Genomic DNA, 27,279 nt, shown 5'->3' with positions numbered 1-27,279 from the left:
TGAACCTGAAGGAATTTTGAATGAAGGAAGTTGGAGTGTCTTGTTTCCCCTCATACTTTACTCTTTACATTTATACCCTCTGGAGCAGCCAGAGGGGCTCTCCTCTGGGAGCTGGGGACTGGTACATCTTTCCTCCAGCTGCTGCAGGAGAAATATGAAGAAAATGGATTTAAAACAACTTAATTCACTGTAGAAGCCATTTCATGTTGAGCCCTGGCTCCTCCTGAGAGCAGATGTTTTGTCTTGGAAGCTGCTTTTAAAAATGCATGGCTAAAACTTAGTGTCGTGAGTTGATATATGCGGTTTGCTCTCTGAGCTGCAGAAGGTGACACTTGCGTGATGCTCCTGGGATGCAGCTTTGAACACACGCTGTGTGACAGGATCCCCTGCCCTGGGGATCCAGCTCCGTGTCCCTCCCACGCTCTGGCTACTGGGGAGCAGACCCAGATGACTCTTGCAAAAGCAAATAATCACCCCTCCGATCCCCGTTCCTGGACACACATCTGGCTGCTGATCCATGATGAGACCTGGGGCAAGTGATTTGATTTGCAGTGTCGCTTGTGCGCGCCTGCCCCATCCAGCCCGTGGAGGAATGACTTTTGCTGTAGGGTGGCAGCAGACTCGGCACAGCGAGACCAGCTTTGCTGTGGAGCTTCCAAGTGTTGTGGGAACACAAATAATTCATAGTTGTATGGGTTCCCAGGGGAAGCTCCAGCGTGCTGCTGGGACAGGCAACTGGTCTGTGCGTGCATTGATGTTTCTCCCTATGAAATGAAAGCTGTGCATGTTGATGGGCAGAACAGAGGGGTTTGCTGTACAAAATGGCTTTGCCAGGTTATACATTTCCATGGCTTTTTTGGCACTCCTATGATACTGCAGGTCACTGGGCTGTATTTGCTTTTTGGTGGGTGTCCCAGCAGGTGCCTTTTGTGACTGTTTGCCCCATGCAGCACCCGGGGCCTTGGCTGGTGATACCTCCCTGCGCACTTTGGTGCAAATGGCTACGATTTCCTGTGCTCTGGCTCGGAGCAGCTTGAGTCCAAATTAACTGTGGGGCAGGTTTTTCCTGTGATCCCCGCTGCAGAGTTGAGGTTGTTTTTTCTGTGCTCCATCTGTGGAGTATCCATTCATAGCTGAGGAGAGCTGGAAATTACTGATTAATATTCATCTCTCTGGGGCTACTTGTTAATTACTGTTATTCATGGTTTGTGTTACAGCACTGCCTGGTGTCCCGTGCCGCTGTGCCAGACTGAGCGGGTCCTGGAAGCGTTATATCCGTTCCAGGGTTTGAGAGTGCTTGGTAAACATCAATATTTTATTGCAGCCTTTCTGGAAAATGTTGTGGTTCTTTTCAAGGGTGGGAAATTGTACAGTCTTCAGGATGAAAGAGAATATAGATGGCAAAGCTGGGAGCTGAATGTCCTGACTCCCACTCCTCCCTTCAGCACTTCTTTACCCACAGCGCAGTGAGGTTAATTGTGAATTGGAGACCTTGGGTTTGGCTTTTGTTGAACTAGACAGGGCAGCGCAACACATGCGTGGCACGATATTACAATGGTTCTGCTGTTCTGCTTAATGTGGGAGGGAGCAAAAGGTTGTTTAGAAGGAAGTTACCAGCTGGTGAATTAAATACCGGGCTCACCTTGCAAACGTGGTGGGAACACTGCAAACCACGTCCCCCAGGAGAGGAAAAGCAGCAGCCTGGGAGGCCATGGGGTCTGCTCATCATGAAAAGCCCAAATCCAGGTATCGGCTTTTAAATACACGAATAGCCCTGAGTTGATAGAGTGGGCAGGCACTTGTGACTCTGCATAGTTATCTGTCTCTCAGGTTTTGAAGAGAGAGCAGTTAATTCAAAAAGGGAGAGAGGGACACAGAGAAAAACGGTTCCTGTCAGAAAATTGCCTGCCTGCATCACATAAGAATTGAGTGGAGTTCCTGGGTCCCTGCCCTGAGGGGTGGTTGTCTGTGGAGAATGGTGAAAGATGGAGAGAGAAAAATGCACATCTCAGTTCCTGCAGTTGGGCGGGAGCTTTGGGGATGGGCAGCGGGTGCCAGTGCTTTGGGCAGGGTCCTGTCGCTACTGTACTCCAGCTGTGCTCTTGTAATCGTAGCACAGCTGATGTGGTGTCAGAAAACAGCCCCTCTTTTACCAGTTTGTATGGAGAAAATGGCACTGGGGATTGTACCTTGCTCCAAAACACAGAGGCCATCAGATCTGACTTGTTTACTGGCCAAGCTTTCTGCAGCATGAAGACAGGAATATAAACCACCAGTGACTAAACAGATGAAAATATCTCACATCGTAAGCAACATGTGTTTCTCTTTCCTTTCTGACAAATAAGGCTGCCTGATTTCAGCAAGGAGTAGCTTGCTTGGGCCAGTGTCTTGTGGCGAGTGAACTGGGACTTATATAGATACATGCAGATGAACGTCTTGGAATTGTGAGGCTCCACATGTGCCTTGAGGCATTTCCTGGCCTCCGAGTTCAGCCGAGTGTCTGGGCTCCTGCACTGGTCTAAATAATAAAACATATGAGTTCACTGCAACACACCCAGAATGTTAAGGCTGTAGCCCTTGGCCAGCTCTTGTATCAATTGCTTCCATCAGGGCTGTAATCCAGGAAACTGCAAGTATGAGCTCGTTGGGCGCTTGAAGTCTGTGGTTTGGTGCTTTCCTGGGTGAAGGCCCCGGAGAAAGGGAGGCTGTTGTGTTATCTGCGTTCATCGCTTTTGCGTGCACCGCCAGGAGCTGGAGTGTGCCAGCAAATACCAGGAGATCCTGTTCGACAGGGAGCGTTGACATTGTGTTCAGGTGTCTACAGAGTTAACAACGAAATGGTTGAAAATAGCCGCTTTCTCCTCTACTGTTCTGGAAGAAATTGAAAACTCATTCTGCAAAATGTACATTTCCTTCAATGAAGCCATTCTTTGGCATTAGTATTTTTGGCAGAGTTGTCATCAGTCATGCCATTGACTGCGCATTTTGCAGAGAGCTCTGTGAGAGATCAGCAGTGAAAAAAGAAAACCCATGAAACCTGCATGGGCTCCAGAGACCCTGGACTCCCGCAGGGTGTCCTGCTGTGCCTTGTGTCCCCAGGAAGGAGCAGCGGGGCCAGGTGCTTGGCTCTGTCTTACTGTGGGGCTGATGAGCACGTTGGCAGGAGCAGATGTCTCTGTTACAACTGTGCTCGCTGTGACCAGACTGGTCGCCACCACAGCATCCACAACTCACCCTGACCCTGATTTAAAGCCGAATATGCAGTGACACAAGGATGAAGGGTGGACAGAGAAAGCCTTTGGCTCCTCACCACTGAGCAGAATTACATTCTCCAGTGATGGAAACCTCTCTGAGAGACCTTAGGTGAGCGTATGATGGGTGTGATTTCAAGGGGTTGTTTGGGGTTTGCTGAAGCAGGGTCAGGCTCCAGCTGTGCTCGGTGATGCTCCGAGCCCATGTGCAGAGGGCAGGGTGGCTGGGCTAACAGCAGCCTTAGGGAAGGAGGTGCTGCACAGACCTGGCTCCAAGTGACAACTGAGTCATTTGCCAAGGCTCTGGGAGCTGCTTGCCTGAGGCTAACATGGCACGCAGACAGGAGACGTGAAAATCTGTCTATCTATATGCACACACAGAGGAGAGAAAAGTAACAGCTCAAAACATGTGACTAGAATTAAAATTAAAACAAATTTTCCCAATTAAAGTCGTGTGTTGGAAGATGTAACTGCTCCTGAAAGGCTCAGAGAGGCTGTTTGTGCAGCACAAATGCAGCCGCTCCATGATGCCCTGGATTGAAACAGGCAGGCTACCCCGGCACGCAATCCGTGTGGGAAGCGGCGTCGTTCCTGCGTGTCAGCGGCTCCCACTGCCCTTACGGGTGAAGGTAAGGAGCTGCTTCCACCCGTCTCGTCCTCGCTGCCGCCCGTGCTCCCGCAGCGTGTTTCTCGGCGCAGCCTGCTGTTGTGTCTCTCGCTGCTGGGTGAGGATGTCTCTATGCAGGAACAGAGATATTTTTCTGCAGACATGCATTATGTAGTAGTCGGGATAAATGAACTCCCTTGATTTGAGTACGTGTTTAACCCCGATGCTGTATCCTCCCTCCTTCCACCAGTATAAGGGAGGAGGGGAGCGGTGAATGAGTCTGGGATATTCTGCTGGAGCTGGATGTGCTGTGGACCTTTACCCCACTTTGTGAGGAAACGTGAAGCTTTTTGGCATGGAAAAGCTTAAAAATCGGGTGCTTCATCCATTTATTCCCTGTACCAATGGCTCAATTCCAAGAAACACGTAAAAGACCGTGATTTTCTTAATTCTTTCATAACAAGTTTTGCAATTCACTTAAAGGCAAATCATTTTATGGACTTACTCAAGATTTTGTGATAGTAAAAAAAAGTATTGGGGAGATCATTAGCGTTCTTGCTGTATCCAGGGAGACTTTCCAAGAAACGAAATGCTTCTACCAGTTCCTCCTGTGGAAGAAAAGACCAGAGTCCATATCACAGATGCAAAGATGTACCATGCTTTGATGTATGTGACAAATTCCTATAGCGAAATATAAAATAAATAGCCCGCTATTTACGCAGGTGATTGAATTACACTAATACCGCGGTGTCGGAGCAGAATCTGGTGTGTGGTGCTGTGTCGGGGAAGAGCAGGGTCTTATCTCCATGCACTTAATTCATACAGCTGTTCAGTGCAGCGGTGCTGAGGGTGGATGTTATCTGTGGGGCTGTGCTAGGGCAGAAGCGCTAAGAATCTGGCAAAATGCGGCGGAGGACTGAGCCACACGATCCTCTGGAAGAAGTGAAACCAGCTTGCAAAGTGCTGGAGCGGAGGGTTCCCCGCAGAGGCAGCAGACGCCCAGACTGTGCCGCACAGTGCGAGACGGTGGGTCTGTTCTTGGATGAGCAGAGCGCAGTTCTCACCTCGTGTGGGAGCTGTGTTGCTGTGAGGCGATGGCCTGGCCTTCTGGGGACCCTGCCACGCTCTGATTTATAGGCTTACAGACTAATCTGATGGCACACAGAGGTTTGTTTTTTTTTTTTTTTCTGTAACCCCATGAAGAACCCAAAAGTGCTCTTGCTGCTGTTCTGTTGAATCAGGGTTTTCACGGAGGAGTTGCAGAAACTGTGTCTAGAGATGCGCAGGACCCCTGGCTGATATCTGAGCTCTCGGGAAGCCTGCGGTCCGTGTTTCTTTCAGACAGATGTGGAATATTACCTTTACAGAATCCAGAGGGCTGCCCCATGGCTGTGCAGCCACCGGGGAGAACAGCAGCCTCCTATGCCTGAGCTCTCGTGCTGTTTGCCAAGGCAGCCTTTGAAATGTGTGCATGTGTCTGGGCGGATTGCTGATTTTTAGAACCACTTAAATGTTCAGGGAGAGCATGACAATGCTTTTAACAGCCCTTGGAGCACGAGACAGCTGCAGAAAAACAATGAAGAATTGGTGCAATCTGCTCTGCTACGGTTTTGCCAACCAAAATCTGTTCTAGTGTCTGGCGTCACTTCCAGCCCGGGTGTGAGCTCTGCCCACCTGCTCTTGGACACCTCGGAGAGCACCGTGGCTGTTTTCCTTTGTGATTTTCTCTGGTTTGGGCACACAATCACTGAGGTGGGAACTATCATGGGCTCTCACTGGTGTGCTCTGACTCCATGTCACCATCTTCACTGGCTTTACCAAGTGGAAGTTTAAAAAAGGAATTGTTGCCTGTTTGCATTTGCTGAACTTCATTGCTTTGCTCCTGCTAATTGTTCTCCAGTGAGTTCTGCAGCAAGAGGGCCAGGTTCATGCTGATTCTGTTGCTAAGATCAGATCTAAACCCCTTTCCTGTGCAAGTGTTGGTGCTGCGGAGCATCCTGAGCCATCGTGAGCCTCGGGAGCTCAGCACCTCCCTGGCTCAAAGCCTGGATGGCCCAGGAGCAAATCTGGGGTGTTTGTTTTCAGCCAGATCCCAAAGGGCTTCAGTCTTGGACTGAAATCCTTGGCTCGGGTCTGAAGGGAAGCAGATGAGACAAGAAGGGAACAGAACCAAATTAGCTGAAGGCTGCTGGGGAGTCAGTAGAGAAACTGTGGTGTGAGCTTTGTCACCATATTCTTTTGCCCCTCCTCGCGATGATGGTTTGTTTGCCATGCCCTGAGTGTGGATCCGTCGTTGACATGGGTAGGACAGAGGAGTGGGTGCAGCCTCGGACTGCTGGTGCTGGGCAGATGCTGAGGGGCTTGGGATGTGCGTATAGGGGGGACAGGGTGATGGGATGAGCAGAGGTGTTTTCCGTTGTCCGGCTGGGTTTAAATGCAGTGCAGTCCCTAGTGTTGCTGGGACTTGGCAGCAAATTTTCACTCTGCAGTTGTTTTCCTGCTCCAAGGCAGGAGCAATTGGCAGGTGGAGAGAGGAAGAAGGGGGTGCTGCAGTTGAAGAGGTTTCCAGGCAGCTTGAATTGGGGAAAAAACTTGAGCCTGTGGCCTCTGCATTTCTGGGAAAACAAAGTTTGCTTTCACTTGGCTTCAGAAAAGTACTCTGGGTATGCAGGAAAGGAAATGTCGTGAGGCCCCTCAGCCTGTGCAGTTGCACAGCAGAACAATTGTGCTGGGTGGCATTTGTGGAGCTGAGCGTGACCCTTCCCGCAGCTGGGGGTGGCAGGACCCTGCGACAGGCATTGTGCTGTGATGCCTTAGAGTCAAAGCTGTCTCACAGCTCAGGTCCGGGGCTGCACCCTCGTTTTGTCTCACCTGAGCCGGCACCGCTGTGTTGTAGCTCCGTGATGGTCCATGAGGACTTGTCTCCAGCTCTGATGGAGGTGACAGGAGGGGCCAGGCTGCCCCCCTCATCCCAGAGGTGGAGAGAATAGGGGTCTGAGTCTGGATGTCTCCTGTCTCATTTACAGTGCTTCTGAATTTGGAAAGATCCACCTAACCAGACTCCAGCCGTTTTCAGTAACAAGTTTGGCATCAGTGAACCCCTGTATTTGTTGAAAGCAATACAAACTAAATAGTATAAGTAAAATGGGTGATAAATAAATTGCCTGTTTTCATTGTATACCTGCTGATAAGCTGACTATTTATTATTCTGCTGTATACTGTAATTGTAACCCAGAGTGTTTACTAGACGGAGCAGTATACTGATTTAAATCACAGCATATGTTTTAGTGAGAGGATATGTTGACCTAATTGCCAAAGCAATGTTACAATGAAAAGCCATTCAAACGGCATGTCCTCTCTTGCCCCCTGGTTTCTGGAAGTGACTGAAGGAAATAACACTTCACTTCTGGTGAAATCATCCCCAGAGTGTCGTTTCATTGCAGTTTGATGGATTTTTTTATTTCACTGAAGGCACTAGCATCGTACATGGGAGCAAAATGCTCTTGGAAAACTCAGGAAGTTTCTCTCATTGTGCTGAAATCACTGAGTTCATATCAAGTATCCTCAGTGTCCCCAATGCCTCTACACTTACTTTCCTTTAACTCAATGGCAGGTGGTGGTGGTTGGGTTTGTAACCTGCTGCTGAGCCATGCAGAGAGATTTGGATCCAGGCTTCTCTCTTACTCTTCTTGAAAGTGGATTTTCCTGTACAGTTCTTCTTTTGAGGCATCTTGTTCAATTCATCTGTTCAGTGGATTTTTTTTTAAATTATTTTGGGAATCAGAACATGTTTTTATGAATTAATTTTCAGATAGGTATCTCCTTAGACCCTGGAAAGTATTTGACTCTTATAATTTAAGTGCTTTGAAAATGGGCATCAAGTGAAACTGTTACCCAGGACAAAATGAAATTCACATTTGCACCTTAATCCCATCTGAGCTTTCTCAAAACCTGCGAGTTAATTACATTGCATCATGATCCTTTGATATTTGAGTAATTTTGGAGCACAAAGTCTTACATTTGTGCTCATTGCCTTCTAGAGGTTTCACTCCTCAAATGACACAGAAAAATCTTCATTGTGTTCTCTACTCTTCCTATGGGTTAAGCTATATTTGTGGGCAAGATTTGGGATATGGATTCAAGATAACTATTAATGCCCCCGGTTTGCACCATCCTCGCAGATCAAAGCCACCGAGGTCGCTGTTCTATGGGCAGAGGGGTTGGATGCAGTTGTGTGGGGACACACAGGAGCACTGGATGACTTTTGCTTTCAAGCATGCAATGGGGAGTTTGAATCTGAATTTCTGACAATGACGCAGCTTGTTGGAGCCATTATGAATGGAAATAGGGTCTTATTCAGCTCTGCTAATAAGAGGGTAAATGCAACTAAATACAGCTGTCTTCCTTGCTGTCATTTGGTATTTATTAGCAAATATGCAGTGGAATTGAATCCCGTGTAAGTACTCTGCAGCTAATGGTAGATAGCAATTAACTGAAATGACTACTGTTGAGCACTGATGCTGCCATCAGCGGGTGGAGGAGGAAATCTGGAGCCAGCGCGCAGACCCGGCAGCTTCCAGACCTCCCTGCAGTTTTCCCCTCTGGGTTCTGTTTCATGCCCTTATCAAAAGACTGCAGTGGAAATCGCTTCAGCTTGGTTCTCCCTGGAGCTCTGGCTTGAACAAACATTTCTCAGGCAGTGGTGTGTCTGTGTATGTATATATATATGGCTTTATTATCTGCAGCTTAGGGCAACTGAAAGGACTGACAGCAGTCTGAGCAGTGAAGGTGTGTGAGGTGGAAACTCTGTCCCCTCCAGATGTGCTGGTGGCACAAAGCGGCCTCTGCAGCACCTCGTGTGCCTCGGGAGATGGGAAGGAAACTGGCCTGGAACTAATTCAGGAGCTGGGAACGACGGGGCGCAGCATTCATTGCTTCATCTTTGGCCTTTCCAAACAAAACAGGAGGGAAATTTTATACTAAGGGGGGTTTTTACTACTGTTGTCGTTTCTGATAGGGTGTTTTTCCACCTTATCTCCTGTCTGTGAGCTTGGTTTTTATTCCTGATTTTAGAACTACAGCAGCTCTGATTGGGAATGCGTTTTGCAATTGCCCCCACTCATATGAATCAAATACCTATAAATATCTTTTTTTTAAAGGCAATTTCACCTTGCAGGCAGAAAAAGGTTCTCTTGCCCTGTGAGCTTTACAGTATTTAAGGCAGCAGCCGACTGTTTCCTAGTTGTGTCTTGTGACATGATTGTTTTCTGATGGATTAGTTGTCAGTGTGGTAAGTGCTGGGACCAAGACAGTCCGGGCAGGGCAGCCCTGCGTGTGTGGGAGGGAGGGCTGGAGTAAGACAAGCGTAATTGCTGCATGCGATCTGCTCTTTTCCTGCCCAAGTGGACGCGGGGCTGCGCTGCAGACCCGGGAGGTGGGATGTCACTGTGTCCTACTGCGGCTCCTGTGGCCGCATCTCCTGGGTGGCAGGAGCTGTGGCAGCCTTGAGCTTCGGGTCAGCGCACAGCCCGTGGTCCTGCAGAGCGGCTCTTGGCTGAAGTCAGGCTGTACGGTTGTTTTCCAGCCTAGCAGGGGAGGACTACCGCCATGTTATCCACACAGTGTTATGCTTTTGGAATATTTGGCAGGGGAGACACGAAGATTAGAGGGAGAGCAAGGTGTTGGGGGGGTTGACTGCAGCTCCAAGCTTCTGAACACACATTGTGCAAAGTGTTCCCCCTCTGGGGACCTGTATCATCACCCAAGTCATAATTATAGCGCTGTTTTGACAGCAATCATGGTGATTGTTGTTAATGGCACTGATAACACCTTGTGTTGTTAGTTTCATTTCCTACTTGGCAGTGTTCTCAGCATCCCTGGTGCTGCACCCTTGCTGCCTTCTCTATATTGCTGTGCGGCTTGAAAATATTTGATGTGTAATAGTCCTTGCATTTTGCCTGTGCGCCTTTTGTAAAGGAAAATTTTTGCTCTTTAATTCTTTCAGCCAGCTTGCAAGGCAGCCAAGAGGCAATCTGTGATACAGACCATCATTAGCTGCTATCTGACAGTGATGAATGACCCTGGGAAATCTTGTTGTTAAAGGCAATGTCTGTTCTTCCTGTTCTTCTCAGCTCCTTCTGCCTTCAGATCAGTTATCCTTTAAAGAAGTTGATGGAGAGGGAAGGTGGCCCTGCCCTATGTTGTATTGGAAAGAGATGTTCTCGTCTCTATCACCAGATGATGGAAGGTCACCCTTTTCTGGAAGCCACCTTTATTGCTATTTTACAGATTATGTATGTAACCCAAGGTGTGGAGGAGCTGTGGGACTTGCTTAGCACTCAGCTGGGAACCAGTGCTGGGACTCTTTGCTGTGTAGACCAGCACTGTTCTCATTGCTAGATTACAACTGGTGTCTTCAAAACTTTATTATTCCTTGGCCAGACTTGACACAGTCTGTCATCTCCACGCATTCACAAGAAAACACTTCACTATACATGTTGTAGTCTTGTTTTGGTGCAGGACTTGATCATCTGGGAAGGTCAGACCCTCCTGGCTGCTTATGGTGAATGTGCAGCCTGGGATGTGCCTTCTGCCAATATTTGGGAGTTTTTGCTGATCTGGAGGTATATACAAATCAGTATGAGTGGTCTGCACTGATTTAGGGCGAGGGTGGTTTTTAGAAGTGGATTGTGTTTCTATTAATAGAAAATCACCATCCTTGACTATTGTCCCTTCACATGGCAGTAAAGGCTTGGCAGAGCGTGGTGCAGAGAAAAAACCTTCTCTCCCTTACGCTTGTTTGCTTTGGTCCCAAACGGAGCAGTGATGTTAATTAGATAAGTCAGCTACTCTGCAAAGCAGCCTGTTCAAGGACAAACAGATTTTAATTAAAGGCTCTGTGCATTGGAGGGTCATGTCACTGCCTTGTGCCTGAACAGTTACTATGGGAACACCAGGAAAGCACCAGCGGGTGTGAGTGTGTGCAAGGGGGTGTGTGAGCGTGTGGGAATGCAGGTTCCAGGGCACAAATTTCACTTCTGGTTATGTTTCCACTGGCACATATAGAAACCACTTTTGGACATTTATTATCTTTTTTTTCTAACCCTTCCTTTTCTGGCTCTGAACAAAGGGGCTGTGTTTTTTCTGAGCAGATGCCCACCTCTGACCTAGATAGTTTTGACTTTTAAAAACACATTGGGCAGAAACGAAAAAGCCAAAAAGAGCAAAGAGAAGCCTCTGAATAGATGAGCAGGAGCACTGTGTCCATCTGCCTCGTGAAGGGGGTGGATTTGCAGCAGGCGAGATGTTCCAGATGTGAGCTTTCAGACACATGAGAACTGGAGGATGCACATGGTCTAACAGGGACAGCTGTGGCTTAGAGAGGACTCGGTGGAGCCCTCAAAGGAGCATGTTTCCTTTCTCCTGTAGCAATCACTGGTCTCGCTCCTCTCTGCTGGGTTGCAGAGTCCTCGCTGACAGCACAGCTTGCACCATTGCCAAAGGTGTCGAGAAATGCAGGGGAGGAGAGCGAGCCTGGGGGCCGATGTGCAGAGCACCTGTGGAAAAAGTGACAGCAGGAGAGTTAATGAAAAGCAGACACTGAGCACTGGAAGCTGCTCAGCCAAGAAATTCTGTGCAGTCCGGGGTTTGCTCTGGTGTCCAATAAAAACGTGTTACAATTTGGCTACCCTCTCTGCTACCCTGGGGAAAGGGAATGTGGCTGCTGAGCTGAGCACCCCCTGGAAGAAAAATAGATGCTGCGTTACTCTTGTGATGCGAATGTGCATCCCGAGAGCTGGGAGGCCAGAGCTGCTTGTCTGGTTCTTACCGGCAACCCAGGGGCTGCCTTTGGCCACTTGCAGTCTGTAAATCAGGATGCTGCTGTGGCTCATGCCCGAGAGGCTGCGTTCTCCGAGGGGCTCAGTGCCCACTGTGTCCACGCTGCTGAGCTGTGCCGGCTGCGCGTCCCAGAGTTATCAGCCAGTGTTTGACATGGGGCTGAACGCACACGCAGCTGCTGCCTGGAGGGTGGCTCTTTCCAGGCTATTTTTTTTTTTTTAATAGTTGTTTTTCTTCTTTTTCTTGTGCAGTAAATAATTAAAAATGTAGAATGAATTAAACTTTTTAACCGTTGCATAGCAGCGTGGGTGCATTGCAGCCTTAACTCCTCTAGAAATTCTCCTCTCTTGGCAGGATGGAGGCGTCCTGCCTGGAACTGGCCCTGGAAGGAGAGCGCTTGTGCAAGGCTGGGGACTTCAAAGCCGGGGCAGCCTTCTTCGAAGCAGCGGTGCAGGTGGGGACGGAAGACCTGAAGACTCTCAGTGCCATCTACAGTCAGCTGGGCAATGCTTATTTCTACCTAAAGGAGTATTCCAAGGCCCTGGAGTATCATAAACATGACCTCACCCTGGCCAGGTATGCATGTCAGCAGTGCTTCATCCTGATCGGGCACAAGGCAGGTTCTGTGGGGTCTGAACCCCCAAGAATCTCTCTTCAAAATGGAGAAAGCTTCTATGAAGCACTGCAGCCAGGCGTGCGTGCTGGGGATGGCTGGGTGCGGTGTACGTACCGTGCGGTGCTTGACGCGCTGCAGCTTCAATTCTGCCTCCAACAGCTGGTGAATAAAAGTCTGTGAGCTCTTCAACACCTCTCTTCATTCCTCTGGTCATATTGTAGAACCATTGGGGACCGCATTGGAGAAGCCAAGGCAAGCGGCAACCTCGGGAACACATTGAAAATACTTGGGCAGTTTGATGAAGCTGTTGTGTGTTGCCAGAGACACTTGGACATTTCTCAGGAGCAGGGAGACAAGGTAATTGGTTCGTGGCATCCAAGAGGAAATATTTCCTAGCTTTAAAAATAATCTGTCTGCAAGTCAGTAACTGTGCTATGGTGAAGGTGGGCTTTGGAAGGAGATGGAACCGTCATGGTTCTCATGCTGCTGACAGCAACGGGTGCCTTGACAGTGAAGATGGGAAAGGAAGATGTGGGCCTCCTGGCTTTGACCATCTCTGTCCAGCAATGGAAAGGTTCATATTGGGATGTGAAGTATAGTATCTTGCTGCTCAGTGTTGTTCTTCCCTTTAGGTAGGTGAAGCCAGAGCACTCTATAATATAGGAAATGTTTACCATGCAAAGGGAAAACACTTATCGTGGAACATGGCCCAAGACCCAGGCTACCTGCCTCAAGAAGTCAAGGAGACGCTACAGAAAGCTTCAGAATATTATGAGTAAGTATTAAAGGTTGTGCAGTGCTTTCTCCTGCAGGGAACAGGGTGGTCAGGCATCAGTGATTGTGAAAATGCACACAGGTAAACCTTTGAGCTTATCCTGCTCGGATCATAAACTGTATTTGTGGTGTTGCTGTTCTGCTGACAGCTTGCAGGGTCTGCAGGGTGGCTGAGCTCTGATAACCATTAGGTTAGCAATAGCTGCATGGGGTGCAAGACAACAGGTTTTACTGGGTCCTGTTGGAAGCCTTTCTCGTGGGGGGTTTGAATGAGAGTGTGGGCTCAGCATTGTTGAAAACTGGGCCACTGAATGAGATTTTGCACATTGTAATGAATTAGGAATATTCCCTTGAGATGCAGAGTGATGACAGCAAATTAATCTCAAGGAAGGTGAGAGAGGGACTGCAAGCTAAAATTCATCCTGGCATTGCCTTGGTAAAACTCGGTGTATTTTGAAGTATGATCATGCAATTAAGTTCGATAGTCTGCTCCTCCTCGGAGCTGTTTGGAAGCTCCCGTGGCCCCTGCTGCTCTCTGCTGGCCTTGGCGAGAACAGAGCCTGCCGTGTCTCCATAACTGGGGCCATGCATGGAGTCCCTCACCCGAGGGAAGAGGCTTTCACCTGAAGTCCTGATTGTCCTTCTCGTGGATCTGTAGTTTATCTTGCTTGTAACATCCTTTCCTAAATAGTTTCAGAGGTCACCCTGCCCCACATGCCATGGGGTGCACAGGATGGGTGGCTGGGGCGGGGAAATGCTTTCTGCAGGGTTTGCTTTCCTCTCTTTACAAGTGCAAGTTCTTCCACTGTGTCTCACCAGACCTACTGCTCTGACTTTTTTCAGGAGGAACTTGTCCCTGGTGAAGGAGCTGGGGGACAGAGCTGCGCAGGGCCGTGCTTATGGCAACCTCGGCAACACCCAGTACTTACTGGGCAACTTCAGTGAAGCCATAGCCTTCCACAAGGAGGTAGGGAACTGCTGTGCCTTCTTCCAGGAGTCAGGGGCTGCGCCTGGGAAGCAAAGGGACACATTTGCCCTCAGCTGTTTTTTCTCCCTCCTGTTTCACCTGGGGGTCTGGCCCTGCTGTACTAACTCATGCTGAGCACCGTCTTACTCCAGTCCCTGTCAGCACCTAATGAGCAGCATGAGGGAAGGGTCCTGTTGGCTTGGAAACCAAAGGAGGTATCAAAGGGCAGATTGCAGCTGGCCTAGCAAGGCTTTTCTACTCTTAATTTGTGTTGGTCTAGATTTTAATAAATTCAAGCCATGAATTTAATTAAGCTGCTGAAGGAGCTGTTGATCAGAAATAAATGTTGCTTGTAGAACATAATAACTCCCTGTAAAGCTTTACAGACAGGTGAGGTGACACAGTCCCTGCCTCAATTCAAATGCAATTTAGCTTGTAGTTCAGAGTACATATCTGCTTCCTTGCAGTGGAAGGTGCTCAGCACCTTGGAAACTCAGCCCTGTCACAGCTCTTCTGATTTCTAAGTGCTGGAGGACAGCAGGCAGCAGTGCTTTGGGAGAACAGTATTTGGGGGTGCTACAAAGTGGAGGGTGAGAAGTGGGTAAGCCTGGGGAGCAGGGGGTGTGAGAGGCAGGACCAAGGTGCGGGCAGGGGCAGAGCTCCAGGGAGCAGCTGCAGCGCAGTGGGTGAGAAGGAACATGCACACGTGCTTGTGCATTCTGTGGCACAGCACCACGCAGAGTGACAGCCTTGTTCCTGCTCTTGTCTGCTGATCAACCACATCCCTTCACAGCCTGACCTACAGCTCTCCATTTGCCTCTTGGTTCAGCTGCTGAGGTATGTGCATAACTCCTTTTGCACTTTAGCTGGAGAGATGTGTACTGATCAGGCTGGAGTAGGAGTTAGAAGAGGATGTGACATTACTCCCACTCTTCCAAAGACCCTTCCTGATCCTAAACTGCAAAAAGAGGGAGAGATTTCCTGCTGCCTCCAGCCCTGGTAGGCATGTGCACCACCACCTTGCTGGGTGGGGAGCTTTGCAAAGCAAGAAGTTAATCTCCCAGAAGCATTGCTGTGTAACTGAAACCTGGTGGTGGCCAGACTGTACTCACTAATCTTTGTCTGCTACAGCGCCTTGCTATTGCTAAGGAGTTTGGGGACAAGGCAGCCGAGCGGAGAGCATACAGCAACCTGGGCAATGCGCACATCTTCCTTGGGAGGTTTGACATCTCTGCTGAGTACTACAAGTAAGTGCCAGGGGCTAAGGTAGACTCCGGGCAGATGTCCCCTGGAAATCCTGACCTATTGCAGTGAGTTCAATGGCTCAGGAGAATGTGACAAGGGACTTGGAGACCAATTGCATGTGTGGTGCTCAGCAGTGGCAGGTGAACAGCCACCGGCCAGCCTGCGCTGTGCCACAGGCATCCACTTCACCACAGCACACGCCAAAGTGGTGATTTTCCTGTCGCAGAGGTGCCCCACAGTGACCAGATCTCTTCATTTCCACCCATTCCATGCAGGAAAACACTCCAGCTCTCCAGACAACTTAAAGACCAAGCAGTAGAAGCCCAGGCTTGCTACAGTCTTGGAAACACATACACGCTGCTTCAAGACTATGAAAGAGCAATCGAGTACCACCTAAAACACCTGGTGATAGCACAGGAGCTGGGAGACAGGTAAGGGGCTGCCTCAGGAGAGGATGTTTCTGCTCTAGTGGCTTCAGACCCTTTCTTGTTGATTTATTCTCTGCTGCTGGGGCTAAACAGCAGTTACATGTATTCTTGAAAGTCTTTAGAAATGTCTCTGAAACCAGGCCTTAGTTCAGTCATCTGTCAAAAAAGGTAACGTGATTGGCACCTTTATTGTGTGGTTGAAACCTGGAGGTTGTGCCCTTAAAGCTGTGCATGTGTGGGCTGAGTGTTCTGATAAGAGGAACTTAAAGAAAATGCTTTGTATTTGGCATTTTGCAATGTGGCTACTGCTATTTTATCCCAGAAGGGCCCCTCTAAAGTTTCCTCAGGTTCACAAGAATTGCATCTTCCTTGGAAACTGTGTGAATAGGACATACATACATACATATTTGCCACTTTGTCCTGTTGCTCCAAGATGATGCTAGACACTTCCATGTAGAAAGAAATGAAATTACATAGAGAACGTGGTGATGTTATATGTTGCTTCTTGATTTCATTCCTTGTTCTTTAGGAGGCTTGGCCTCTGTTGGTTCCTTTCTCCTGGATACATACTCTGTCATCCTGGAGCCTTCCTGCAGCTCAAGTGACTTTGCAGCCACCTCGTACCGTGTTGCTGCTGCTGGCTCTTGGGAAGCTCGGTATCTTCCACTAGATGGAGCAGAGACATTAAAATGGGAGCTCTCTGGCAGTCTCCGGGCGGTATCTGCTCAGGGAAGGTGTGATCCCACCCCAGGGTGAATCATGCTGTGGGGGTGCAGGCCTGTGGGCTCCCGCATTTCTGGGAACACACCCCATGAGCAGAAGGTATTGAATAGGGTGACAAGAAAAACGTTTAAATGCTGATCAACCCGCCCAAACCTCTGAAAAGGGAGTTGCAGTCACGCTGAACCTCCCCCTGCGCCCCCATGTGCTTTTTTTATCCCATCACCCCCCACATCTGCTCGTTTGCAGAGCTGAACAGGCTCTGAGGAGCCCTAGGTCTCTGCCTGCTTGTGCAAGCAGGTGCTGAAACCTGCTCCAGAGATACCTGGGTGTCTGCTGGGGGCTGCCCCGGGGCAGGTTTTTCCTTCACCTGCTTTCTCTGGCTTCTGAAAACAAGCAGCAGTGCCCTGGAGGCCTTGTGGAAATAGGTCGCTATTGGCTTGGCTGTCGCACGCGGTTTTAGTTTGTGTGTGCATCCTGGGCGATGCACTGCTGGTGTTTAGCAGGAGAGTGTTGCATTCCTGCAATGTTTTCTCCTTGCCATATTCTTGCTAATTTAGCTCTGGGCTGTTGTTGAACTAAAGGGCTGGATGTTACATGTCCTCTTGCTGCATTGCGCACCTCTGGAGGGGAAGCCTTGCTGTGCAAGGTGGAAGCTGCACAGGAGCTCTGGCGTCTGCTCTCAGGCTGATGCTTGTAGGGGAAGACAAACCATTCTGGGCCCTTCCAAATGGAACCAACCATTCCTAAGCCCCCCTACACTGCTTTGCCCTTTGCCACTGTGGGTGCAAATCTGCTGCCGAGGCTATTGCTCATTCCCTGATCTTACTGACCTCAGCATGCAAACTGTTTAATATGGACAGTGCATTTGATTTTCTTTTTCAGAACACTTCTGTAGCTGAAAACATAACTAGGAGGCCTGGCTCTAGAGGAGGAGGCCCTGAAAGGGCTGCTGTGCTGCTGGGTTCTGCCCAGCATTTCTGCGGTTGACGGTTTCCTGTTTTGCAGGGTGGGAGAAGGAAGAGCCTGCTGGAGTCTTGGAAATGCCTATGTCTCTCTGGGGAGCCATGAACAGGCTTTGCACTTTGCAAGGAAGCATCTTGAAATCTCCCAGGAGGTAAGAGAAGCTGATTGAGATCAGAGGGGATCAGTCCTCTCTGTTGAGAGGCTTTATTTTATGCCAATAAGTTGTATTAATGTAGTTCTTCTCTTGCTGTGACTGCTCTGGAAAGCCCTTGTCTATGTGGTGTTTCAACGGTGTCTTTAGGAACTGTAGAGCTTGGCTGGAAAATATTATTTCTATGGGAGGCTCCCAGCCTTCACTTTAATTCCAGATAGGCTGTTTGCTCTATGTTGCTCTTAACCAATATTCCTAGGTGAGAAAGGACCTGGGCACTGGTTGTCCAGTCTGCTGGCCAAGGTGTTTTGCACCCAGCTGGAGGGAAGGAACTCAGATACCTCTTGGTGTCCGGTCTGGTAGTGAGACTCCCCTTTCCAGAGCACAAGGCTGCAAGATCCTGACTGATATGGCCCTTGTGATTCCAGCTGTGGTCTGACCCAATTTGCTGGCGAGTTAAGTACCTGGAGAAAACAAGGGGTTTTGTGTGTGCAGCCACTCTGGTTTTAACAGATGTTCTTGTCCAGCTTGTCATGGCTTCCCTGGTGCAAAAACATGGCGTTTTTAGGTGGCTCAAAAGTATGAAAAGCAAGATTGCCATTGTTTGCTCTTTCCAGTGTGTTATGAGGAAATCGGCCGTGGCCTCTTTAGTCTTCCCCAGATGAAGAAATTGCCCTAGTGAAGCACTAATTGAAATCACCACATGTAAGTGCTTTGTGTATTCTCCTGCCTGTCTGTTAGGTTGGCTAAATCTTGGGATAGGGCTGACATAACCAGCCTAATTATGTATTTAATTATACTTATCAGACATGCAGAAGAAATACTGTTCTTTGGCACCGTGCATTTTAGGACAAATTAACTTTTCCAGCGTTCGTCTGCTCGCAGTGTTGCAGCAGCGGCTGATTACTCAGAAGCAGATGGCAGCTGGGTGATGTGCAGTGTGGATGAGGGGGGACAGGAGCAGGAGTGGTCCTGGTGACTTTTGGGGGAGGAGGGGACACCCCACAGGGTGGGGGTTCACAGTGCTGTTGTCATTCTGGGGTGACACTGTGATTACAGGGCATGTCAGGAGCAGGTTACTCATGGCAGGTGGCTAATAGACTCCCCCACATCATTAATTATGGAGCAGTGCAGAGACTGTCCATTTGTGAGGAGAGCCTGCATTAGCTTCTAGCAGCTAGCGATTCTGTTCTAAGCCTAACGTTTTATTTTAGCCTTGGGAACCAAGTGAGCTGCTTGTGTTATTGTGGCAAGTGCCAGCGTTTTGCCCAGGAAAAACCTGGTGAAGTTAAACCTTTGCACACTGTGTTGAGCTCACCTCCCATCGCTCTTTCCCCCTTCTACCTCCACGTAAATCTGACAGTGACATTTGAATCCAAATGAAATCTGCTCAGGGTACATTGGAAGCTGCTGCAGGGTGATCAGAGGTTACTGAAAAATTTCTTCTGGAGTGAAGGATGTGTGTCTAGAAACCCTGCGAGCTGCCCCAGCTCTCAGACACACTCTGCAGTGCCTTTCCTATCTCTGTGTGTCACAGCGGGCTCCTGGGGAGCTGAGACATCCCAGCTGAGGGGAGAAAACGGGGCTCTGCTGTGCTGAGCGTGGTAGGTCCTGCCTGGGATCATTGTCCTGCCGGTGTGTTCCTCTGATGTTATGGAGATGATCTGGAGTGAGTGGAAGTCAGGGAAGCATTTAACAGGGCAGCAAGGACTATGAGACCAAAGCAGGACATAGTAATTTCTCTGGAGATGGTGTCAACAGCAAATCTCTTGTAACTGGCAGGGGATTTATGCTTTGTGATGAGCTGTTTGATCTTGCCTGCCTTTACTAGTGCTTGGGACTTTGTCATAAATAATGTAGAGATTTATGATTTTGTTCTAGGATGGCTCATGCTGCAGTCTATCTCCAAGGACCACAAAAGAGCTGTTTGCAGGGTATTTAATAGAGAGTCAGACCCCTCCGAGGGAACGGCCAAGGTCTCCCTCTGTAACAGAGGCTGCTGTTCCGGAGATTAGAGGCTGTTTGAGTGACCTCGCTGTGCTCGCTGGTGATGTGCAGCACAGTCATTTTCTTGTTTGGTTAAACTTCAAGGAGGGCCCAGCAGCACATCCTGTGATTCCCAATTTTAAATAGCAGGAGCCGTTGGACAGATCTCTTCTTGAGAATGTAACATTGGCTTCCTTGGCCTCGGGCCGGTGAGAGCTGAGAATCTGGAAAAAGTTGGACTGCAAGAGATTTTGGAGTCTTGCGTGGGTAGATCACTAGGAACAACTCAAAGCTGCACAGATCTGAGCCAGGACAGGAGGGCTTTCGGAGCATCCGTGCCCTGAGTGTGCTACTGCCCACATGGCTGGTGGTAATGTGGCTGGCTGGTGCCCAGTAACTATGGAAATGCTTGAGGAAAGGGGCTGAGAGTTTTGGGGCTCTCTGCCAAACTACGGGATGGTCCAGATGAGCATGTTTACCTCTATCCAATTCTGTAGCAGTGGGCGGGCTGTGCCCCCTAAGTTCGTTGACTCTGCAGAAATTCCAGAAATGCATCTTGAGGTGTAGCCAATCCACAGCCCACCATGAATGGACCCTCTCCCAAATTACTACTGACAAACAGTTTTGGTGAGTTGCTTTGCTATTGAAAGCTGGACTGTATGGTCCCTCCAGGATGTCTCCAAACTTGCTTCTGTGTGCTTGCTTTGATATGGGACTTGCAGACCCTTTCCTAGGGGCTGTTTGCTTAGAGCATGTTGCCTTTTAACCAGCTGCCCTGTTGGTTTGCACCTTGCAGATCGGGGACCGGACCGGGGAGCTGACAGCACAGCTGAACATGGCCCAGCTCAGGGCGGCGCTCGGCTTGGGCCCCGGGGACGAGGATGTGGGCACAGCTCAGCGCTACTCTGGCTACGAGGCACAAGGTGAGTTTCTGGGCTTTGGCTGGCATGAGAAGGTGTTTGCAAGTGGGCAATGTGGGAGGAAATCTGAATGCCAGAGCCAGATGAGGCTGTTGAGCGCCTTTACCAGAAAGGATGCTGTATGTTTGCTCTGTGCTTTCCATAAGCTGCAAGGGTAGGGAAGGATCTGTCCCAAAAAGCGTGCAGAATGAGTTAATAGAATTAATCTGCGTTGGGAATGAAGTTCCTTGTGCCAAGCAGAAAATCAGCTTTTGTCTCTTTTAAAGCTCTGCAGGGCCCTTTTAAGTGATTTGACTGATAAAGCAAGCTTTCAAAAGGTGACTGGCAGGGATTTTTGTCTGCTTGCACTCTGATTAGCATCCAAGGAACAAGCCTACAGCATGGGCTGAAGGCAGGTTGTGAGCGTCAGCGTGCTGGGTTCTGCCTCAGCCCTGGAGCACCTGCAGCGATGCCCAGCTTGGAAACAGATGTGGCAAGGCTTGGTCACAGCAGACGAAATGGCTTTATTCACTGCACTGGGTCATCCTGCCTCTGCTCTCCAGGGAGCAGGAAAGCACAGCGAGTCCTCGCCGCAGTGTGCTGCCAACCTGATGTGTCCCCAGCCTGGGGACCATCCGTCTGTCCTGGCACTGCCTGCTGCAGACATCCCTGGGTGTCCAGCATGGGCCATTTCCAGCTGGTTGCTCTGGTGCTGTGGACAGACTTACTAATTCACACAGATGAAACCACATCCCAGGAGGTGCTGTCTGATTAAATATGACCTTGTTAGTGCAGACAGGCTTTCTCAGGCGATGTGTTCTCTTTCCAGTTGGTAAAACTGATGTAGAGAAGATGATGCTCGGGCTGAGGGACGCTGTTCTGGGAGGGAGGAAGGCTGGCTCTGCTGTTTGCTCTCAGTATTGATCTCGAAGGTGTAACCTGCCGCACCAGTGCTAAAGCTTTTAGTGAGAAATCCAGCTATGGATGAGGGAGCTGATGTGCCCAGCTGTGCTCCATCAGCTGAGCTGTTCCTCAGAGGCCATGTGGGACACAACAGCTGCCCCAGCCTCATTTTTCACATCAGGTCCATCTTTATCACGGAACGGTTGGGGTTGGAAGGGACCTCTGGAGATCACCTGCCTGTGTGTATGTGCTTTTACACACACATCTCAGGTGGGGAAGGTGCTGCCCCTGTTACAGAGAGATCTGGAGAGTGGTTGGGGCTGCAGGACAGCCTGTGGAGAGGAGCCTGGCTCCCTTGATTGCTCCTTGGCTTTTATTTTGGCTTCAGCTCTTATTCTGAACTTCAGCGGAGGATAAGAGAGGCCACCAACATGTCTCTGAGCCCTTGAGAAGAAAGCAGATGTATTTAATTGCTGCCAGGAACTTTGGTACCCTACTGTGCACCTATTAAATGATTAGAAAAGCATAATTATTTATATTATTAATAGCAGCAATTTACAGCAAGAGGAACATCTGTTTCTGTAACAGGAAGCAGGTGAGAGAGCTGGGGTTCAAGTTGACTTCTGAACCAGCCGTACCTTTTGATGTCAACAAATCTTGTGGTGAGGAGAGCTTCCACATTTTTTTACCTTCAGATTATTTTCCCTGCTTAAGGTTATAAAATGTCCACATATTCATTAGGATGCTAAAATCATCTGTAAGGGCAGGCATGTTATAAACCACACTCATTTCATCAAGTGAGTAGAATAAAGCTTCATAGCAAACTTGAGTTCTGGGAGAACCTGTACCATCAGTTGGGAAACCCTGAGCCAGAGCGTCGGACTGTGATGTCCTTCGCAGGTTGCTTTTGCTTCTAAGTCTTGGATATTACCCTCCACTGAGGGCCTGAGGGAGGAAACAGTGTCTGATACTTTCCTCTGCTGTTTTGGCTCCTCTTCCTGAGCCATTTGTGATTTTTAATTAATATTCTGAGAACAATTGGACGTCAGAAGACAAAGCTGGAGGCCCGGGAAGTGGGGCAGTGCTGCAAAAGTCTTGTGAAAGCAACGACCTTGTCAAGAAATGCAAACATAGAGAGCTTAAAGCAACAAACCAAAGCAAACTAGAGAGTAGCTAAAACATGAAGCAGATAAACAGAGGCTGTGTCTGTTTCTCCAAACACCCAAAAATGTGGCTCTGAAAAGTGGTCTCGCCCTCTTTCACATAATACAAGTGAAGGATGGAGTACTAGTAGGTTTTTGCTTCTGGAGCAAAGTCAGGGAACTCGCTGTGCCTGTCAGGAGGGTGTTTTGTAGGGGTGAAAGCACCTATGAACAAGAAGAGGTGCCTTCCACCTTGTGAACAAGGTGGGAGATGCCCCATGGTGCAAACACCATGCAAACAGCCCCACTGCGGGCTGTGGGGTGGGAGCGCTGGCTGTCCCATGTCACCCGCACTGGCCACCCTTTTTGGGATCAGTCTGTTTGGACTGAGGCTTCAGCATCTGCTGAGCAAGGAGCGGGCTGTGCCTGGTGCTCAGTGGGCAGCAGGGCACCTGAACCGTTCCTAGACCGAGCCCAGTGGGTGACCGGGATCTCCAGCATATGCTGAACGGCCTTGCAGAGTTCCCCCTTCAATTCCTCCTCACCACCTCTCCCCTCTGGACCGACCGGGCAGCTGCCAGCGGGGAGGGGGCGCAGAGTGGGGAGCTCACCCACCATCCGCGGGGTGGAGGTGCTGGATTGAAGGCAGAGAGCAGCTCTGGCCAAGCCTCGGTGCCTCTCCAAAGTGAAAACTGACTCTGGGCTGCTTTCCCTTTGCTCTCAGCAGCGTGTCAGCCTCAATCATCATCTCCGACAGCAGCGGTTGTGTTAGGAGACACTGAGCAACATCTCTCCTGGCAGCTGGGTGCAGGTGTGGGGGATGCAGGTGTTCCAGAAGGTGTTGGCATGTAGATGCACTGGAAGCTGGTTCCTGGCACGGTGTGTGTGCTGTTTGCTGTATGCAGACAGTGCTGCCCAGCCACGCTCAACCGGCTCTGAAGGCAGGAAAGGACTCGGCTGTGAGCCCGGCTTCCCCCGCTCTCAGCACATCTGCTGAGAAGGGGTTGGCAGAGGTGAGGCCGCTTGTTTGGTGTTCAGGAGCCGCCGTGCCGGGCGCTGCTCGTCCCTGTGAGAGGCAACCGCGCTTCAGGTTGTGTCCTCAGCTGGTGAAGTGGGCAGCTGAGGCTGGGCGGGTGTGAAACCCCACTCCTCCTGAGCAGTCCTCAGCTCTGTGTGGTTTTCAATGTGAGTCTTTGCGTCCCCAGTGCAGTTTTGAGCTTGCCTTCTTCACAGGAATTTTTGAACCCTTGGATCAATTAGACAGGGATAGAAGAAATCTGCTTTCATGTTTCCCAGCCTGTTTGTTTGCTTGGTTTAAATATCTTTGAAGTATCTAAGAAGCGTTCAGGGCTGCTGAGACACGCCAGATTGACCAGCCCTCTGACACGGAGCAGGAGGCAGCGGTGCTGCCAACCCCTGCCGGCCTGTGCCTCGGGCTATCCCTTCTCTGTGCTTTGCTCAACCCTCCTGCATAGGACTGTGTTGGGTGACAGCCGAGAGATGTGGCCCTGTGGGACCAGTGTCCTTCTGTCAGTGGGACAGCCCTGCTCACTGGGATGTAATTTTGGTGTGTGCGTAGCATTTGCTTTCTGCTCAGCAGATGAGTGCAGGGGTCACATCGCTGGTGGCTTTGGCAAGGAACTGCCCTGTTCTTGCCAGGCTGAGTAAGCATAGCAAATGCAATTGCTTAACATTAAATATCCTCGATTATATTTGATTTTTCCCAAGAGCTGATGGGCTGCAGCTCAGCCTTTTTTCATTTGGAAAGCGAAAGCCTGAGACTGTGCTGGTTAATTGTACCAGCTTATGCAGGGTTTTGATGGGTGAGGTTGAGGACTGAAGCAGAGCAGGTTTTGGCCAAGTGGAAGGCAGGATGCAAGGTGGTCTGGGTGCTTTACTGTGCTGTGATGGATGCTCAGGAGAGCCTCAGCTTCTGAGCTCAGAGCAGCGCTGGTGCAAACGTTCCCATGTGCCTCCCAGTAGGAAGGTGTCCAAAAAGACCCGAGTCTGGGGCAGTCCTTGCTGTGATGCTTAAAGTAGCACAGCAGGAGAGACAGGAGTGCTGCTGGCATGGGGACTGCTTGGGTGAAGATTTAACACTTCTAAAAGATGCCTCTTCATTATCTTTGTAATGAGTTTTTTCTCAATCTGAGTAACCTCTGCTGTTACAGCTGTTAAATCATTCCAGCAGCACTGATGGGGGGATGAACCTCTGAGTTGTTTGGATTTAGTCTGAGTACTTCAGCACTCAGGCTACCCCAGGATTGGCTTTATGAAACTTTAAAATATTCTTCTCAAACTGCTAAGAGTATTTAATGTTCTTCTCTCATCTTGCTCCTTCCCAGCCTCAGTGTAAAGTACAGCAAGAGATCTCTGCTCACGGCAGAGGAAATATCTCGATGCTGGAAAGGAGGGTGGGGAAGAGGCCAGTTCTTAGAGCCTGTGGTGGAGAAGGTACAACGTGGCATTTGGCAAAACCACCCATTAAATCAAGGGATGTGTTGTTGTGGAGAGGGCTCGCTGTTTTGGAATTGTTGGTTCTTTACACAAACTCCTGCCCTGGGCTGGGAAGCCCCGGGTTCGCTCTGGCTGCTGTTCCCGGCTCCTGCAGCCGTCCCAGCCCCGCGCTGTGCTGTCTGCTTCCAAAATGCACTTTCCACAGACAGTTTCCTTTGGTAGCCAACGTGTAGGAAATGCCTGTGATTACCATGATCTTCTGTCTGACAGCGCAGTATTACTATTAGGAGCAAGACACCTCTGCTTACTGTTTTTTCTTGCAGAGAACTGAGAAGAAGTCAATTGTCTTTCTCTCCCAGGTAGAATTATTTTTATATCTCATAAAGGTTTTTGTATGGAGGACCATGGTCTGCTTTGGCACTTCACCAAGTGAGGCAAGGCCATGATCTCTGGATGGTCCTTGGGAACCACTCTCCTTCACCCGGAGGCTGGGACAGGAACCAGACCTTTGCTCAGCAGAGACCTGGCAGCTTGTACAGACAGAGCTCACGAATTCAGCGTCCAGTGTGAACAGCCATGTTCCAGTAGCTGCAAAGTGCTGCAAGCTGGTGACTGATTCCCAGCAGCGCCCAGGAGGAGGGATCAAGTACATTGCCCCTCTTTGTAGAAGATTTTCTTGCCACTGTTTGACCGCTGCAAGGCTCTGATGTGTGGTGCTCCTTCCCTTGACCCCCTGAGTCAGCCTGGAGGACACAGCTGCTGTAATTGGGCTTGTCTAGCTGCTGGAGATGTTGCCCGTGTTAATTACTGTGTGTCACTTTCTAGCTCAAACTCAGTTTCTCTTTGATCTCTGCTTGTTCAACACAAGCTAATAATGGGAAGACTGGAGGTTGTGAGGCTCTGCCATATACTGGCAGAGAAAATCCTGCTCTGAGAAGAACGCCAAGTGTTCCTGCCAAGCCTTTTGGGGCTGTTCTTGAATTACCCCCGAGGTTACGTGCTTCCTCCACCCGGTTCAGTTTATCTCCCAGAAAATCCTCCTGTCCCCACAGCTGTTGATGGGACCATTGCCTGGGGAGGCTGTGGTTATAGAAGGGTGCCTCTAACATGGCTCTAAGCTTCCCACAAGCTCCAAGGCACGGATTTGACTATCTGGTAGGTGTTGCGTGATGAGGTGCTCTGCATTTCCGGATCCTGCAAATACAAACCTAAATACTTCATTCTTTGGCCTGAATTGCCAACGCTTTATTTGCAAATACGCCATATTCCAGCCTTAAATAGAATAGAATGGACTGTTTCAGTTGGAAGGGACCTTCAGTGATTATCTAGTCCAACTGCCTGACCAATTCAGGGCTGACCAAGTTAAAGCAGGTTGTTAAGGGCAATGTCCAGGCTTGGGGCCTCGACCACCTCTCTAGAAAGCCCATTCCAGTGTTTGACCACCCTCTTGGTACAGAAATGCTTCCTTTCTCAGTTGGAGAAGAGCTAACACCCATTGCTGTTGGGAAGGAAACTGGAGTCAAAGATCTACCCAACATCATGGCAATCAATAGTAGTTTGAAAGGCTGCAAGACACAAGATCACCTCATTCTCAAATACTGCAGCTTTCCTGAGCTACCTTGGTTTTGTCCCCACTGGGGGAAAGTAACTCCCTTGTGCCACCTCTGTCCCCAAGGAGGACATTTGCACCAAGTCTCACCTCTTCACATGAACGTGAAGGTTCTTCTGATTTGTGGTCCAGAGCATCTCTTCGTTCTCTGTTCCCACCCGAGAAGCCTCTGAGCGAGCTGCTCACCCTGCTGCAGTCAGGCAGCACCAAGGGGCTCCGGACGCCGTGTGGCCGTGCGATGCTGCTGTCACCGTCAGCCACTTGTTCAGCTGTCAGACTGGATTCTGGAGGATGCGGAACTCGGCTGACACATACACAAAGCATCTTCTGCCAAATCAGGCACACGAGCATCTTGATTTGGAAGTAACTTCTCTTTATTACCGTGTATTATATATACTTTTTTTTTTTAAAGGATCAGTTTTGCCACAGAGAAAAAAAAACAAAACAACAAACCTGCAAAATTGTTATTCTGGAGAGGGTTTTTATAGTGCTCAGGGCCTGTCTGGAAGGCTGATATTTGCTCAGCTGTGTGCTGTCTGTGTGCCAATGAGCACAGTGTGTCAGAGCAAACATGCTGGAGCCTGAATCTTCCCAGCAGAAGAGGTTTCATTCCTGTCCTTCTGACTCGCGGTTCTGAGGATGGAGAGTTGGGGCTGAAGGGCCTTGCGTGGGACCGAAGTGTTCCTCGGGAGGTCTGATGTGACAGCACACTGGAAACA

General features: G+C 49.5%; 1 protein-coding gene across 1 annotated transcript in view; it reads left to right on the top strand.

The window, feature by feature from the left end:
- Nucleotides 1-27,279, top strand: part of GPSM1 (G protein signaling modulator 1) — a gene marked incomplete at both ends in the record, with an annotated part of 56,553 nt that overhangs the window by 5,744 nt on the left and 23,530 nt on the right. Inside the window, 8 exons of the mRNA XM_080355852.1 lie at nucleotides 12,052-12,273; nucleotides 12,535-12,670; nucleotides 12,946-13,088; nucleotides 13,931-14,054; nucleotides 15,186-15,301; nucleotides 15,575-15,730; nucleotides 17,456-17,564; nucleotides 20,347-20,473. Coding sequence (XP_080211978.1) covers nucleotides 12,052-12,273; nucleotides 12,535-12,670; nucleotides 12,946-13,088; nucleotides 13,931-14,054; nucleotides 15,186-15,301; nucleotides 15,575-15,730; nucleotides 17,456-17,564; nucleotides 20,347-20,473 — 1,133 coding nt within the window. The remainder of the gene's footprint in view (nucleotides 1-12,051; nucleotides 12,274-12,534; nucleotides 12,671-12,945; nucleotides 13,089-13,930; nucleotides 14,055-15,185; nucleotides 15,302-15,574; nucleotides 15,731-17,455; nucleotides 17,565-20,346; nucleotides 20,474-27,279) is intronic.

Source organism: Nesoenas mayeri (assembly GCF_963082525.1).
Source record: "Nesoenas mayeri genome assembly, chromosome: 18".
Taxonomy (NCBI): Eukaryota; Metazoa; Chordata; class Aves; order Columbiformes; family Columbidae; genus Nesoenas; species Nesoenas mayeri.
Note: the sequence above shows the minus strand (reverse complement) of the source record. Positions and strands in the feature narration are given on the sequence as shown.